Source organism: Typopeltis vanoorti, chromosome 11 (assembly GCF_054136105.1).
Source record: "Typopeltis vanoorti isolate ZY-2024b chromosome 11, IOZ_Tvanoo_1.0, whole genome shotgun sequence".
NCBI classification, from domain to species: Eukaryota; Metazoa; Arthropoda; class Arachnida; order Uropygi; family Thelyphonidae; genus Typopeltis; species Typopeltis vanoorti.
In genome coordinates, this window is record NC_143559.1 from 18,900,210 (window position 1) to 18,916,023 (window position 15,814).

Genomic DNA, 15,814 nt, shown 5'->3' on the forward strand with positions numbered 1-15,814 from the left:
ATTTTCTAAAATTTAAATATCATCATTGTCACTGAAATCTGATAAATTGGAAGGTGAAGTTTCTAATACTTCTACTAATTCCGCCTCAGTAAGAGAACGCTGCTGTCTGCTTGTCAAAGCCATTTTTACTAACCCTGGAATCACTGCATCACGTGATTGCCTGGCTCCTATTGTCAAGGACGGCTCTGATAACATTGTGCATGGTCTCACAATTTTTTACAAAGATAGCGTCACAAAGCAGACAGAAGCTTAAAAATTAGTTCCTTGTAATCCTAAGAGATGGCACTATAAGTCAGCTCTATTTGAATCAAATGAAAACTAAATTAAATGAGTATTACACATTGAAAGTTCAAATCAAGTTAACTTGATCATAGCAAGGTCGCCATTTTTTCCATGCTCAAGTTAACTCGACCGTAGCAATTAAAGGGTTAAAGAAATGGATTTACTACTCTTACAGCATGCTATAAGAGTAGTAAATTAAGTTTGTGACTGCCACCCACATTTTTTTTTTGTTTTCATAAACCTATAGTACTGCGAGGAGGCTAAGGATTTTTTATTTTTTTCTATATTTATTTTATATTTCTTTTGTATTTTATTTTTTATGCAGTCTAGAACCCCTGCCTAGAGACCAAATGCAGGACTTTTTCAAGCCACTTCAGCCACCCCAATCTTCTTCTTCTTCTGCAGCTTCTCCCACTTAAGTGGAGTCAATGTTGATGATGAGTCTCCTCCACATCCTCCTGTCTTGGGCTGTCACCATATCCAAGTTCTTCATCCTCAAGTCCTCTTCTACCAGCTCCCTCCATCTGTTCTTTGGCTGCCTGCACTTCCTCCTTCCTTGCACATCCATCTGCATGACCCTTCTTCCCACATATTTGTCCTCCCTCCTCATCACATGACCAAACCATCTCAACCTTGCTTCTTGTATCTTCGCTCCTAAGTTCGTAACTTTCACTGTTTCCCTCACATAGTCATTTCTCAGACGATCTTTTCTGGTCACACCGCTCATCCACCTAAGCATTCTCATCTCTGCTACTTCCATCCTGCTGATGTTATTTTTCCTCAGGGCCACAGTTTCTATAGCATACGTGATGGCTGGCCTCATTACTGCCCTATAGATTTTGCTTTTCAGATTGATCGGCACCCTCTTATCGCATAACACTAGCCATCTCCCTCCAGTTCCTCCAACCTGCTTGTATCCCGCATCCCACTCACTTCTCAGCTCCTCCATCTTCTTCCACTGTTGAACCTAAGTGTCTAAAGTCCCTCACCTTCCTGATGACATTCCCTTGCAGCTCCAGGTCTGTCTCCTGGCCGCCACCAACTGTGCAACACACATACTCTGTCTTACTTCTGCTCAGTCTCATACCTCTCTCTCTTCCAGTACTTTTCTCCATCTTTCCAGTTTAGTTCCCACTTCTTCTCTTAAATCTGCACACAGCAAGATGTCATCTGCATACAACATTGTCCAAGGCGCATCTTCTCTCACCTCCTCCATCACCACTTCCATCACAATGTTAAACAGAAATGACTTAATGCTGACTCTTGATGCACGCCAACTGTTACTTGAAAACTTTCTGTCTGTCCCAGACAGGTCCAAACACTTGTCTTCACATTTCTGTACATCTCCTGCACCAACCTGACATATTTCTCTGGAGCCTTCTTCTCCCTCAGATGCCTCCAGACTTCTTGCCTTGGCACTCTATCGTATGCTTTCTCCAGATCAATAAATGCCAGATGTAGCTCCCGTTGTTTCTCTCGAAACTTTTCCATCATCTGCTGTTGCTCTACCAGGCATGAAGCCAAATTGTTTCTTTGCAATCTCCACCTCCTTCCTCAATCTTCCATCAAGAACCCTTTCTAGGATTTTCATTGTGTGGGACATCAACTTTATTCCTCTTTAATTTTTACAGTCTTGTGCATCCCCCTTTACCCTTGTAGATGGGAACAAGCGTACTCTCCCTCCTCCATTCCTCAGGTATATTTTCCTGTTGGCAAACTTTCATGAACTGGTCCCACAGCAGGTCAATTCCCTCTTCCCCCAGTGCCTTCCATGCCTCCACTGGAATCCTGTCAGGGCCCACTGATTTTCCATTCGTCATCCTCTTCATGGCCTCTGTCACTTCCACTCTACTGATGTTCTGCACCATCCCCTCAGAAGGCTGCCCAACTTCAGCACTCCAATAACTCCTGTTATTGGAGTGCTGAAGTTCTCTGTCTAGTGTGAGTGGTCTCACACTGGACAGAGAAATTCATCTCCTACTTAAAGACAATCGCAAAAACACCTATGGTCATGGTGGGATATGCTAACCAATCAGTCAACCAGACTACAAAGTTTACATCTAACTTCCTATCAGCAGTTTTATACCAAATTAGTCTGTTATATGTCAGGATTTCTATCTTATCAGATCATATATTTTGATATTCTAAGGCACTTCTGATATCCTTAATCCTCCTAAATCTTTCTTCCATTCTGTTTTATCTTCATTTTTAATGATTCTGCCACTAATGCCATGCATTCACACTTTTAATTTTTTTCAGAACTCGCATATCCGTGGTCTCTGGTTGTGATCAAATGTTTCACAGTATTTCTAACTGAACACTTGGATCCATAAGTTAAAATTGATTTCAACAGTGTCTTTTATACAGCCAGTTCAGTGTTTTAACTTATTTCTCTTTTAAAGTTTAACCACTTTACTCCACATTGTGCCTGGCAAATATTTGTTAAATATTGAAAAGTGATTAAATATGCAAGTGAAATATGGATAAGTTTATATCCATATTTAATTTGCATCACCACATAAACTCAGGGGTGTATATTTTAGATGTGCACATCTTGAAAATTATTTCATTAAGAAATAATTTTTGAGATCAAGACATTCACAGTGTGACTGTAAATCAGATAAGGTGCATATTGCTGTGGAAGCATGTGTTGACCAGTCATATAAGAAGAGAGAGTAATGTGATTCCCTGTGCAGAGTCTGCAATGAGGCATCTCTATACATTTTTAATGGCTAAAGTTGAGTAGAGATAATGCAGCACACACACATCCATGCTTCTGGACTGACTGGAATTTACATGGTAATTTAAAGGCATGTGGTCTGTCAACAGCACAAAGTAGCTTAGTTCTACTCACTAGATTGCCTGCAGCTAATAAGTGAATTGCAATTAGTTATTTCTTGTGGTTTCCTGTTACTGTATATTTTTAAAAACTGCTAATTTTATCCTTCTCGACAACAGGAAACATTGATGATGTTTTTTATTTTTATGTATACTTTTTCAAACTGAGAATATGAGATCAAGTTAAAAATTGTTAAAGACAATAAACCATGTCTGCATTTTCCAAATAACATTTACATCTTGGAAAGTATTAAATTTATATATAGAGTGCACTTTTTTTAATAAAGTATGTTTCTTATACAAATTTAATGATTTTTTTAAAAAAAACAAAAAACATAGCCTTACCACAGGACACTGTCCGTGCGGTTAGCCTAGGTTAGCCTAGTGCGGTTAGCCTAGCTTTGCAACCATATGCCTGGGGAAGAAGATATGATAATAAAAAAACAATTTGTCAAAATACTAAAGTAGGAGTATATAATATAGTGTTCAAACCACTTTTAACTTCTGGATCTGAGATTTGGATTAGAAAAAAAAAAACAGAAATTCCTAGGTTCGATTCCCGTCGATGACATGAGGAGCTTAAGGATTTTTCTCAGCCATAGCCAAGTTAGCTGGTCTTGGACAGCAGGGTTCTCCCCCCCCCCCCCAGTTTATCTGGGGTTTTTCATCCCATGAACACGCAGGATACAGTCATAGGATACAGTACTTAATCCCTCATTAGGAGGGCTCAACTAACTCTAAGGGAGCGGTCAAGGAACGGGGGGGGGGAACCCCACATGAATAAAATAAGAACCACAGGACACTCACCCACTGGAATATCCACCATACATCAACTCTCAAACTCTTTCTGCCTAAATAGCTGAAATATTTTATTTGTTTTACTGGTTCTCCATTCAGGATACAGCTGTTTCATGTCTGCCTCTCACAATTTTTGTCATTTCATTGCTAATTTTCATGCCAAATTTGTTATTGCAGTTATTCAATTTAGTTAAGGAATCCTGCAGACTCTACTAGAATTATTATTGGAGACCTACAGTGAGTCAGGGACTCGTTGAGGGATGCTGTGCATTATCCACATTATCAGTCATACTTCATCTTTAAGTTCATTCACATTACTTGCACTATGTCTCAAAAAAGTAAGCCATTCCAATCATGCAGAGCTCCATGAAAGAAAAATTTATCTCTTGCTCCTTTCTTGACTGCATCCTTTCTCAGATTCAAAGGATGTCCTTTTGTCTGCTATAAAATGAAAAATTCCATCCATTGGCATGCTATATATATATATATATATATATATATATGATACAAACCACCTACATACAGAAGTTTGTAGGTGGTCCGTATCACATCACTCCATCTTTCTCCTGTCTACCAGTGTTTGCAGGCCACACAATCCTCCCCACTGCTTGCATTACTTTCAAAGCTAGGATACCAGATGTGCTCACAACAACTCAGGTGAAGGTTTATCACAGCCTTCTTAAAGACTTTGCTTGTTTCAGCATTGCTTTAATCTTATGAATTGTATGTTCAATCTTTGCTATATGACTTGATGAATAGAACTTCAGCTTACCACCTTAAAAAAAATTCCCAGAATAAAGTCTTTTCTTGGAGATCTCATCACACCAAGACTTTATATATGTGAATTATAAACTGTTTATAACTATTATTTTATTGTTGTTAATAAAGGCAGATCGAATTCAAAGTAAGGGTGCTGTTGCTTCCAGTGAAAAGATGTGTAAACCTATTACATTAAATATTAAGATTAAAATTATTAAATTTAGTGATGTATTTAACATTGACTGTTGTTACAGTTATTGAATTAAGAATTATCTACACGTTAGCACAACAAAAGTATATTTAATATACTGCTAGATAAATATCTGGCAGTATATTAAATATACTTTTTTGTGCTAACGTGTAGATAATTCTTAATTTCATGTCACAAGTTTCTCTCAAAAGTAAAAGGAGTTGAAACAAAATTCTTTCTCAGTGAAGTGAAATGTGCTACAATAGTTAATATTATAGTTATCTAAATGACAATCGCATTGCTGAAATGGAAGAACTTTTAAGGGTGTAGATTGATGATCGAACTGGTTGGCATTTTCTCTTATGCCAAGCTATTCAGAATAATGTTTTCGTTTGTGTATCTGTTTTGTGTCATTTATGCACATCTATATGACTGCTTCAAAACATTAAAGCGTTACATGCATTTACAAGTGAGAAAGAAAGGCAGTGATTTGCTCTACATAGTCTGAAACCTAACGTCGTATGACTGGGGTATACCTGTACGTCACTCTTTGCACCAGTGTTGTGTAATGGAATTGTTGTATACATTCTTTCCACTCCTGTGGAAACATCTCTGTGCTGAGACTTGAGTTATCCAGCCAAGCCAAAGGTGCAGCTAATTCTGCTGAAATCCCATCATCACCTAGGGCCGAAATCTTTAGTGTAGAAGTAACACTGAACTCCATATATTTCACTTTAGATTGATAGCTGTTTGTTCAGCTAATGATTACCCATACTTGACTATCTCCTGCACCTCTCACCTGCATTCAGTTGGATAATTCTTTCCATCTGTTTCCCATAGCACATTAGTTCTTTGGGTGTGCTAAATAATTTATTTTTATTTTATTTATTTTTTTTTCCAGTTGAAGGTAAGTTAATGATATCATGTGGAGGTAGCAAGGTTCGTCCCACACATACAGGTAAATAGACTTTGACTCAGGACTTAGCTTTCCATACAACACTTGTTACTTTTCTGGTCTGTTCTTTGTGATTTTCATAACAGATGTAATCCTTATATGCATGATATCCCCATCTCATTTCTTGAGAATCTCTTTCTTAATAAGATTACACATCCATTTTACTCCTACTCTAATTATTCTTTAAACTCTCTGGAGCATCTAATGCATCCCATGTGCTATCAATATCCTTCCCATTCAGCAACTGATACCACTGGACTGAACTTATTCTTTACAGTTGGCCATACTTTATAGTTAGTCCTACTTTGTAGTTCAGCATGTAACCTTTTCTGAATAGAAAATTTGTGTATTCCCTTTGGGGGAATAAAAAGCATTAGAGAATTTATTTTATGTCCAAATTGTAAATAGTTTAATTCAGTAACAAATGGGTACATGAAGACAGTGGTCAAAAAATTGGAAGACAAAATATGATTGTCAGTGCCTCAATAAGGAAAGTGATCATCCCTTACACCACTCTGTGATGTTTCATACTGTTTATAATGGTGACCAGGAGCTCAGTTGGTAGTAACAACTATTGCTCCTGCAAAGCTCTCTTACATCCCTCAAGGTTTTGGGGAAGGGCATCAAGAGCAGCAAAATGTCTGCATAGAGCATCCCAGACATGCTCAATGGGATTAAAGTCAGGAGACCTGGCTGGCCACTCCAATGTATGATAGTATCTTCTTGAAGATGTTGGTCCAAGAGCTTTACTCATTGAAACGAAAATTATTGTCTTGTAAGATAAATGTCTCATTTTTTGCATACATATATGGACAAACATAGGGGGTCCAGGATCTCATCTCTAAGTTGCAGCATTCATAGTTCTGCTAGGAAGCACACCCAATGAGATGCCTCCTCAAACCATTCCACTACGTGCACCATAAGTGTCCCTTTCATGTGTCTGAGGTTCACTCCAGATCACAGAACCTCAGACATCACTTTGTAGAGCAAATGATGACTCCTGTAAACAATACCAACCGACATTGGTTTGGGGCCCATTTCAAACATTCCCTCTTATGGTGTGGAGATAGGTGCATGCAGACTACAAGTCACCCAGTGTAAGACCACCTTTGTGAAGCTTTCTGTGCACAGTGAAAGCAGATACCAGTGTTCCTCTACATGACATGATGGTACAAGAATACCAGTAGGTGACAGTGTCAGATCATAGCTGATTTGGGGTAGCACTCCTATTTTGACGAACAGATAATTGGAATTATCAGTCGCCAACTGCAGTTGTAGCCTGTGATGCTTCACTGTCCTGGGAATTGATTCCACAGTTTGTGAACCATGGAATGACTCGCATGCATCCATCTGACTACCTCCCGACTTTGGCCTACCTCTAATATTACGATGGCTTTCCATGTCTTTGTTCTCACTTAGGAATGAGTTTACGGTGCATAGCATTTACCCTTTCACTAAAAAGGGCAACCCGAATGGCTTGCTTATGACACAGGGCAGTTTAATTTTGCTGGAGGGAAAGTTGTAAGCTTAAAGTACATTCAATACATATTTATTAACACAAAATTCTACTTACAAACTTAAGTATATACTTCAAAAAAAAACATTAATGTGATACTTCGCATTGCAGATATTCAGATAACTTATAATCTTGCACGTAACTGGCATTTCTGGTTCTTAGGCAATGGTCTAAATGAGAATCGTTGGGCCGTGATCGATACTTAGATTTCATATACTTCATATTTGAAAAAAGAGGTTCACATGAATATGTCGAAGCACAGTAAGAATATATTTTTAAGAGCACATTTTCGTAATATGGGATAGCTGTTTTTATCAACTAAATTCCAGATGTGATCTTAACATATCATTTTTTATATTTATAATTTCGGTTTGAGGGCAGATGGTTCAAGATATTTTGTGCTTTTATAAGTTTGTCCAAGGGAACACGTCTGGTCGGACATTTCTTCCAATCTCAATTTGTCCCATTAGTCATTTTGTCAATGTCCAACCTAGATTTTTCCACTCAGCAGTAAAAATGCAAGAGTGATTCTGAGCCACTTGTTTTAATTTGTACAAATTTTTACAAGATATGTATGTGAGCATTTAATTATAAATCAAAATTCGGAAATTGATGTTAAAACGAGATAATGGATTTTGAAATCTGCAGAGTTTGGAGAATTTAGTCTTCCTCATTGACTTCCTTGGCTGGGTTCACCTTCAAACAATAAGCGATTTGACCACAGGTACATGTTGAGTCTGTTTTCAGCCTTGTACTGAGGATATTGTAGTAGGGAGAAAATGCGTTCTTGGTTACGTATGTACCTGCTATTCACAGGCGCCCTGATGTTTCTTTGACCTCCAAGAAGGCGTGTTATATCTTGTTTGTTCTGCCTCTATCCCTCCTTCAGGGAATCGATAAACCTCCACAAGTGATTGAATTTAAACTTTTGGAATTTGTTATGCCAACCTTCTACAGAAATGATGGTTCTCTGTGTCCCATTGATGATCAAATCATGGACATTCCATACCTCGGGAGGAAAGCGAGGGTTTTCCTCCCCCCATCTCTGGCTCAACACCCTCTGATGTAAACATATTCAACATACTCTGTCATTCCTTCCAGGTCTTCCGAAACACTCCAATGTAGTCAAATACCTCGTATGTCGTCGATCAGCACAAATGGCAAGCCGAACAGCACTTCACGTATAGGGCTTGCAACTTTATACTGCTGTGACAGACCCAAAGCCGGCATATGTTGCCAAAGGGCCTGAGAAAAGTGAAATAGACAACACTATATTTGCATTAGAAAATATCTCCCGTGCAGCATTCATATTCACCAGCTCGAAATCCATCATAACAGTATGTGGATTCACGATGATTCCTGCTTGTGTTGTGGTGTTGACAATGATGGTATGTTGACCGATATGTAGTCTCAGTTTTTGCGGGAGTTAGAGCGTACACCAGAGGTATGACATGCTCTCGAAATATTCCATTCTTAGTAAACAACAGCAAATTGTGAGGGAGCAGTTTTAAATGTGTCATCAGAGAAGATAATGTCATTCGCTCCAAGTAATCTTAGGTTCTCCGTTGTGGCAAAAAAAAGACGATCCTTGTCCTGTAGGCCAGAATCATAAAAAAGAAATCTGTCATGATTTAACGTTACTTGATATTCTGGTATCTCAACGCCAACCAAACTTGGGAGAGTAGGAGGCCTCGCAGTGTTCTGCCATCTATTGACTTGCCTCTGTAATCTATTCTTCTCCGGCAACATAAGTAATACTTCATCTTGCTGAACTTGTCCTATAACCATATGCATAACGTGTGAGGGTTGAGCATGCATGTTGTCTTCTTTTGATTATTTTTAACTTTCCTAACCTCTCCGTCAACACCTGATTCATGTTGGTGATCATCTTTGTACACCACGATATTGTCTAAACTGGCAGTTGTGATGCACCTAGCATTGCAACTGTCACGAACCTCTCATCGCTAATACCATCTAGTCGTATTCTTGTTATAAGAGTGAAAATGATAACAATTTTGTAGATAAAACATTGGTTTTATCCTTTTCATTACCCCTGTCACTTCACAATTTTCGTCTTATTCAGCACTGTCAAATTTTAAGGATAAATTACAAAAAAATGTTAACGTCAATTGACTGTTATTAATGATCACAAGTTAACTCCTTGGACGAATAACCTCAAACCCAGGTGCTTTAAGGGCATTTCGTTTATTTTCAATTGTCCAAAAAGCATTGAACGAAATCGGAGGAATGAATGGATTTTGATTGGACGAACTGCCCTGAAACCATAATTTCTAATTTCAAGTCTTCCGCATTACTAATTTGGAAATAAGCCTGCTATTTTAGCAGATACATCCTTGTCTGTAGAGGTGAAAGGATTTACAAAAAATATAAATGAATCCATCCATCATGGATTGTAAAAAATATAAAATTAGAAACACATCAAACAACTGATTTTCACTCTGGAAAAGAATTCAGGCTACTAGCCTAGTGTGAAAACAGAAGTGCATAACCTTTAACTGACGGTGTGCGGTTCGCATGCACGCCAAAAAATTTGAAGGTTGTTTGACACTTGAATATCTGGCACAGTGGAGGGCACTTTAAAAATGCTACACGGACACTTGATGCAATGCACCAAGTGCCCAATGCTTTATAGCATACAGTGGCAATTTGATTTTTGTCTTGTATGACTTCTTGGCATTCCCTGTTTATTTCTTCAATCAAATCACCAATGATTTTACAATTTTTCTGTTAAAATGTAAAAGGAGGTTCTTAGAAGTGAATGTTGATTGCATTGGTCGAATTTTCATGTGCTAAAAAATTCTAATATCATCGTTCTCCAGTTTCATTCTCCTCAAAAAAATCTCTCTTTCTGCAAAGGCCATAACATTTAGCAATTGCAGCGAACGTAATCACTGGCTAAAATTGCCCGTCTACATTTTGCGCATCGGCGCACAATACAGTGTACAAGAAAACACCTTTAAAAATCAGAAAATGAAGCGCACTACCCTTACGATTAATCACAAACACTCATAAATACGAGGGTAGTCTGAAAAGTTCTCCACCTCAACCATAAATGGCAATATTTTTTTCTAAGTTGGTATATCTGTTGTAAGCATCCATGTGAAATTGCAAGTCATTCTATCAAGTAATTTGTTTCATACAACTATCTGAAGCAAAACTATTGTCTGTATCCCTTGAAATGGATAAAATGGAGTATCGTGCGATTATAAAATTCTTTGCAAAAAAAAGTCATTCGAAGTTCATAAAAATTTATGGACACTCCTTCGTTTTCGAGAATTAAGAAATGGTTTAAACGAAGCCGTACCAGCCTTGATCCATGTGAAGGACATCCAAAAAGTGTAGCACCACCAGTAAATTGAAGTCCGTGATATGGATTTCTATTGCCGGTCATCCACTACCATGATATGGTATTGGATGACCGGCGAGTCAAAGTGCGTGTCAAAGAATTGCAAACGAAAAAGCTTTACGCAAGATGGGTGCCACGCTTACTCACAGCAGATCAAAAACGCACTCGCATGAAAATCTCTGAACAGTGCTTGGAGCGTTTTAACCAGAATAAAACTGATTTTGTGCGTCGATTAATTACTATGGATGAGACTTGGATTCACCACTACACACTAGAATCCAAACAGCAGTCAAAACAGTGGACAGAAGGCGGTTGTTCAGCGCCAAAAAAGACAAAGTCGGTTCCATCAGCAGCAAAGGGTCATAGCATCGGTGTTTTGGGATGCTAAAGGCCTTTTGTTTATTATCTTGAAAAGTTTAAAACTATAACGGGAATATTATTCCGATCTTTTAACCAGACTAGAGAAAAGACCTGGTTTGCAGAAGAAAAAAAAAATCATGTTTCATCAGGACAATGCACCTGCCAGAAAAGTGTTTTGGCAATGGGAAAATTAACGGATCTGTACTATGAATTGTTGGAACATCCACCCTTTCCCCCCAGATTTGGCTCCCTCTGATTTCTATCTCTTCCCAAAACAAACTTTTCCTCGTTTGTTTTGGGAAGAAAAATGCCGACCTTTTGGTCAGCATTTTTCTGCAAATCAAGAGGTTGATTGCAGCAGTCGAGGGGTATTTTGCAGATCTTACTATGAACCACTACAGGAGACGGGATAATGGCGCTAGAGCATCGCTGAAATAAACGAATTAGCCTTAACACGTTCATTGCCAATCACGCGATATCACGTATTCTCACCGAACGGCCGATCACGCGTTATCGCGTAGATGTCGCTACCTAAATAAAAAAAATAAAAAAAATTTGGCCACCACATGAAATTCCAATTTTCAGCTTGGCAATGAACGTTCATTGTCAATCACGCGATGCGAGTTCTCACCAAACGGCCGATCACGCGTTATCGCTAACTAAATAAAAAAAATTTGGCCACCACACGAAATTCCAATTTTCAGCTTGGCAATAAACGTGTTAAGGGAAATTGTGTGGGGAAAAAAAAAATAATTTTGAAATTATAAATTCGTGTTTTCATTGTTAGGCCTAGAACCTTTCAGACCACCCTCGTAAACAGAATGGTGAAAAAAAAAAAAAAAATGACTTGTTTCGAATACGTATTTCCCAACACGACAACTTGCGCTCATGTAGGGAGAAGGGAAAAAATGCGACGCTATAAGCTGTTCGTCTGCTTACTAGTAAAGTCATCTCTTATATTCCAGGAACAAACAGAGGTCACATATTTCGAACCGTCAGTATAAACGGCTAAAAATTCGAAATGCTCTGATCACTGCGTATTAAAAAGATACAGGTGAACTTGACGAAAGTATAAGTATATTCCCTACCCAAACAACAGAAAGGCTGTATATGATGGAGTGCAAACATGTTAAAGAAGAACGCTATTATGCCCAATTCACAGGCTGTCAACTTCATGCCAGTAGATCGCATTATCTCTTTCACACCCATACAAAACGAGTGAATGGCAGTCTGATTCATTACATATTGAACTTCCTAACATACCTAAAATACTAGTCCACCTGGGATATATAGGAACAGACTATTATTTAGGGCAGAGTCAAAGTTAAGAGAGCTCTGCGTCGAACCGAAATAAGAAGTTCATTTGCTACGACATATAAAATCTTGGAATGTGCGAATTTCACCAGCAGTTATTCGTATATATATAGTCTGATGATGGATTGGATTCGACTATCGCCGGATAATCTCTTGCAAAACCATAGATGTCGGACCCAGAATCCAACTTGGATCGAACAAGTGTTCTGTGATGCAAAGAGAATCGATCCGCCGCTTCTGAAGAGGATAGTGTGTGAAGGATATTCAATGCTATCTTGCACTTTTCTCATTTGAGGAATAATGTGCTTTCCAGTCGGACTTGTCTCAATAGAAAGTTTAATAAAAGCAGAATAATTCTCTCTGAGACCTAGTTACAAAGGTTCTTTTAATACGCTAGAAATGTAGGCTTGCTGTTAAAAGATGAGTCATAAGAACTTGGCGTCTGTTGCTACTGGAATAATTGTTTGCGATTCCACTTCTTTCTGCTGAAAATCGGAACCTATTACTAAAAAACCCATAATACGATACGATGATTGCTTGTTGAAGGTTTTCCAATTACCTTTATAACAGTAACATTAAATTATGATATGTGAGCATATAACACTTAGAGCCTTTAGACAGGGCTGGTGTTATCATTTTGGCAACTGGCTACGGTGCAAAACTTTCAAAATTTTGAAAAATTGAAGGCAGAAAAATTAAAATTTGATTTTCATATACTATACATATTGTATATTATTAATAAAGCATGCCAAAATAATTTTTATTTTATTTACAATGAAATTTTAAATAATATTTAAAATTTCATTTTAAAAAATATCCAACTTGTGAAATAAGGGGCACACTTGTAAACTTTGCCTATGGCGCAAAATAACCTGGCACCGACAGTGCCTTCAGGAACCACCTCTGGATGACCAGGCCGAGATAATGCGTTTTTCACTCAGACTTAAAGGACTCGGCTATCTTTTAACGAAAACCCCCTGAGACCTTGGACAGAGAAAAGAATTGAAATGAAGTCTGTAACATGGAGAGGAATCCTTTGATATTTTGAACACACCTCAAGAAGAGAGGGAGGGAACACTGAAAAACTCAATTCAAGGCAAGACGCCACAGGTTAGAAGAGGCAAGTCCCATGGTAGATGGCTAGATCAAATTCCTACTCTTACTGGAATAAGGTTGAAGGCTGCACTTAGAATGACATAAACAGGAGAAGATTAATTAATCGGTCGCAAGTCCTCAGCTATGGGGGACCTGACTAAGATCTCCAGCCAGGCTATGTCATAAACTTTTTCAATATCAAAGAAAACAAATGTTCACGTTTAAGAAATGCATTCGTTATTCAGGTTTCTAGATGGACCAAGTGGTCCATTGGCCATCAGTGTCTACGAAAGCTACAATGTAGCTGGAGAGAAGATCGTTCTTTTCTAAATACTAAGAAATCTGGTGTTAAAATGGTATTTACTTGTGGTGAATCCTTTCCTAGTTTGTGGAATGACAACTGACTTATGCCATGAATCTGGAAACTTTTACTCTAAGTAATTTGTGGTATTGTAAGAGTTGCACTGAAGATAAGGTAGATGTTTAACCATCTCATAACGGATGTCCTCGCACCTTACTTGACTGACATGAGAGAGAGAATAAAAATGCTCTTTTTATTCTTCTCAATGAATGGCTGATTGTATCGGTCTAGCTAGTCCATGATCCTTGACATTCGTAGAAAAGTTAAGTTGCTGTTTCTCTTGTTCTTCCAATTTCAATGTAACAAATTTAGCAGCATATGAATGCAATTCTAACAAAATTTTCTCCTAAAGAGTCTGCAATGTCTTTCCGTTCAGGATCTATATACCCATTGCGTCAAGTTACACGTGTTCTATATCTACCATTCTTTTGCTGGATTTCATCATGTGCAATGGTCGTCTGAATAAGAGATGATGTAAATTACATCGAAGATTGTTTTTGACGTCTACAATAACGTGCTTGGGCCCGAGCACGTTTATAAATGATGAAATTTGATGTAATAGGGTATCTATGAAATAAACCTCATGCTTTGTATTGCTCATCTTTATTTTATTTACCGTATATGTCGGCGTAAAATTTCAGGCTATTTTTAGATTTTAAGGTTATGTCGGTTGTCAGTGGCGCACCAGGGGGGGGGGGACACTGTCCTCCAAAAGAAAAAGGGAAAAATATACTCGAAAAATTTCCAAAAATCTTTTCCTAATTAAAATTCTTTTTTATTTACGTTGTGTTGAGTCTTCTATTTCTATACTACTTATGAATTAGCGGTCACATAAGATGGGAATACCCTGTAGCTCTCGGAATCACGGCCGCTGTGAACACAAGGCAAACGAAGTGGTGCTCAGGCAGACCAAGCGCTACTTCGTTTGCCCGAACCAGGCCAGAGGAGATCATGTATTGGCGATCACTGTAGATAATCAGTCATAGGTCGTGTTCAATGTGTAGTGTGTATTCTCAAATAATCTACTCAACTCTCCCCCCCCTTCCCAAGATTAAACCTTGAGTGCTCGGCCCACTTCAAGATTAAATCCTGAGTGCGCCACTGTCTAAGACGACCCCCAATTTTGTTCTTTCTTGTATTAATGCAACGTTAGGTATTGTTATATCCGTTATTTTTTTTGCATTGCATAGATTTAGTATTTATACGCGAATTACCGTAATTAAAAGTGATTAGCCCCAATTATTCATTTAGCATTTTTTTTTTTTTTAATTTTAGGATTATTAAAATTGTTATTTAAAATCATGGAACCAGCAACAAAACGAAGAAGGTATGAAGCTCGATTTAAAATAAGGGTAATTGAAATGGCAAAGCAAACTAATAACTGTGCTGAGGCAAGTTTGACATAACCGAGAAGATGGTAAGAGAATGGAGGAAGAAAGATATTTTTAAAAAATTGCCAAAGGAAGATCAACTGGAAGATCACGTTGCAGAATGGGTATTTGAACAAAGGCAGAATGGTTATCTTCTTACAAGAAATGATTAGAGCATATGCACTAAAATGGTCAAGACTGAATCCGGATGAAAGTATAGAATTTCAAGCTACATCAGGATGGTGTAATCGTTTCATGAACAGACAAAATCTGGAAATACGACGGGAAAAAAAAGCTCAAAAACTACCAGCAGATCTTGACCACAAACTTACGTTTCCATAAATTTTTTATTCAGTTGAGACAAGAAAATATATTTCTATTGTCAAATATTGGAAATATGGATGAAACTCCTATGAGCTTTGATATGATAAGCAATAAAACAGTGGAGTCTAAAGGTAGTAAGAGTGTGCTAGTTTGAAGTACAGGTCATGAAAAAACAAAGTTTACGGTTGTTATGTTTGGCTGATGGAACCAAGTTAAAACCAATCGGAATAATGAAGAAACGCAGTTAATTAGTATGGGATATGTTTTGTAGTCATTTAACTGAGA

General features: G+C 37.9%; 1 protein-coding gene across 1 annotated transcript in view; it reads left to right on the forward strand.

The window, feature by feature from the left end:
* Positions 1–15,814, forward strand: part of LOC150101347 (transmembrane protein 222-like) — a 41,903-nt gene that overhangs the window by 11,230 nt on the left and 14,859 nt on the right. The window contains exon 2 of the mRNA XM_090400774.1: positions 5,769–5,774. Coding sequence (XP_090256900.1) covers positions 5,769–5,774 — 6 coding nt within the window. The remainder of the gene's footprint in view (positions 1–5,768; positions 5,775–15,814) is intronic.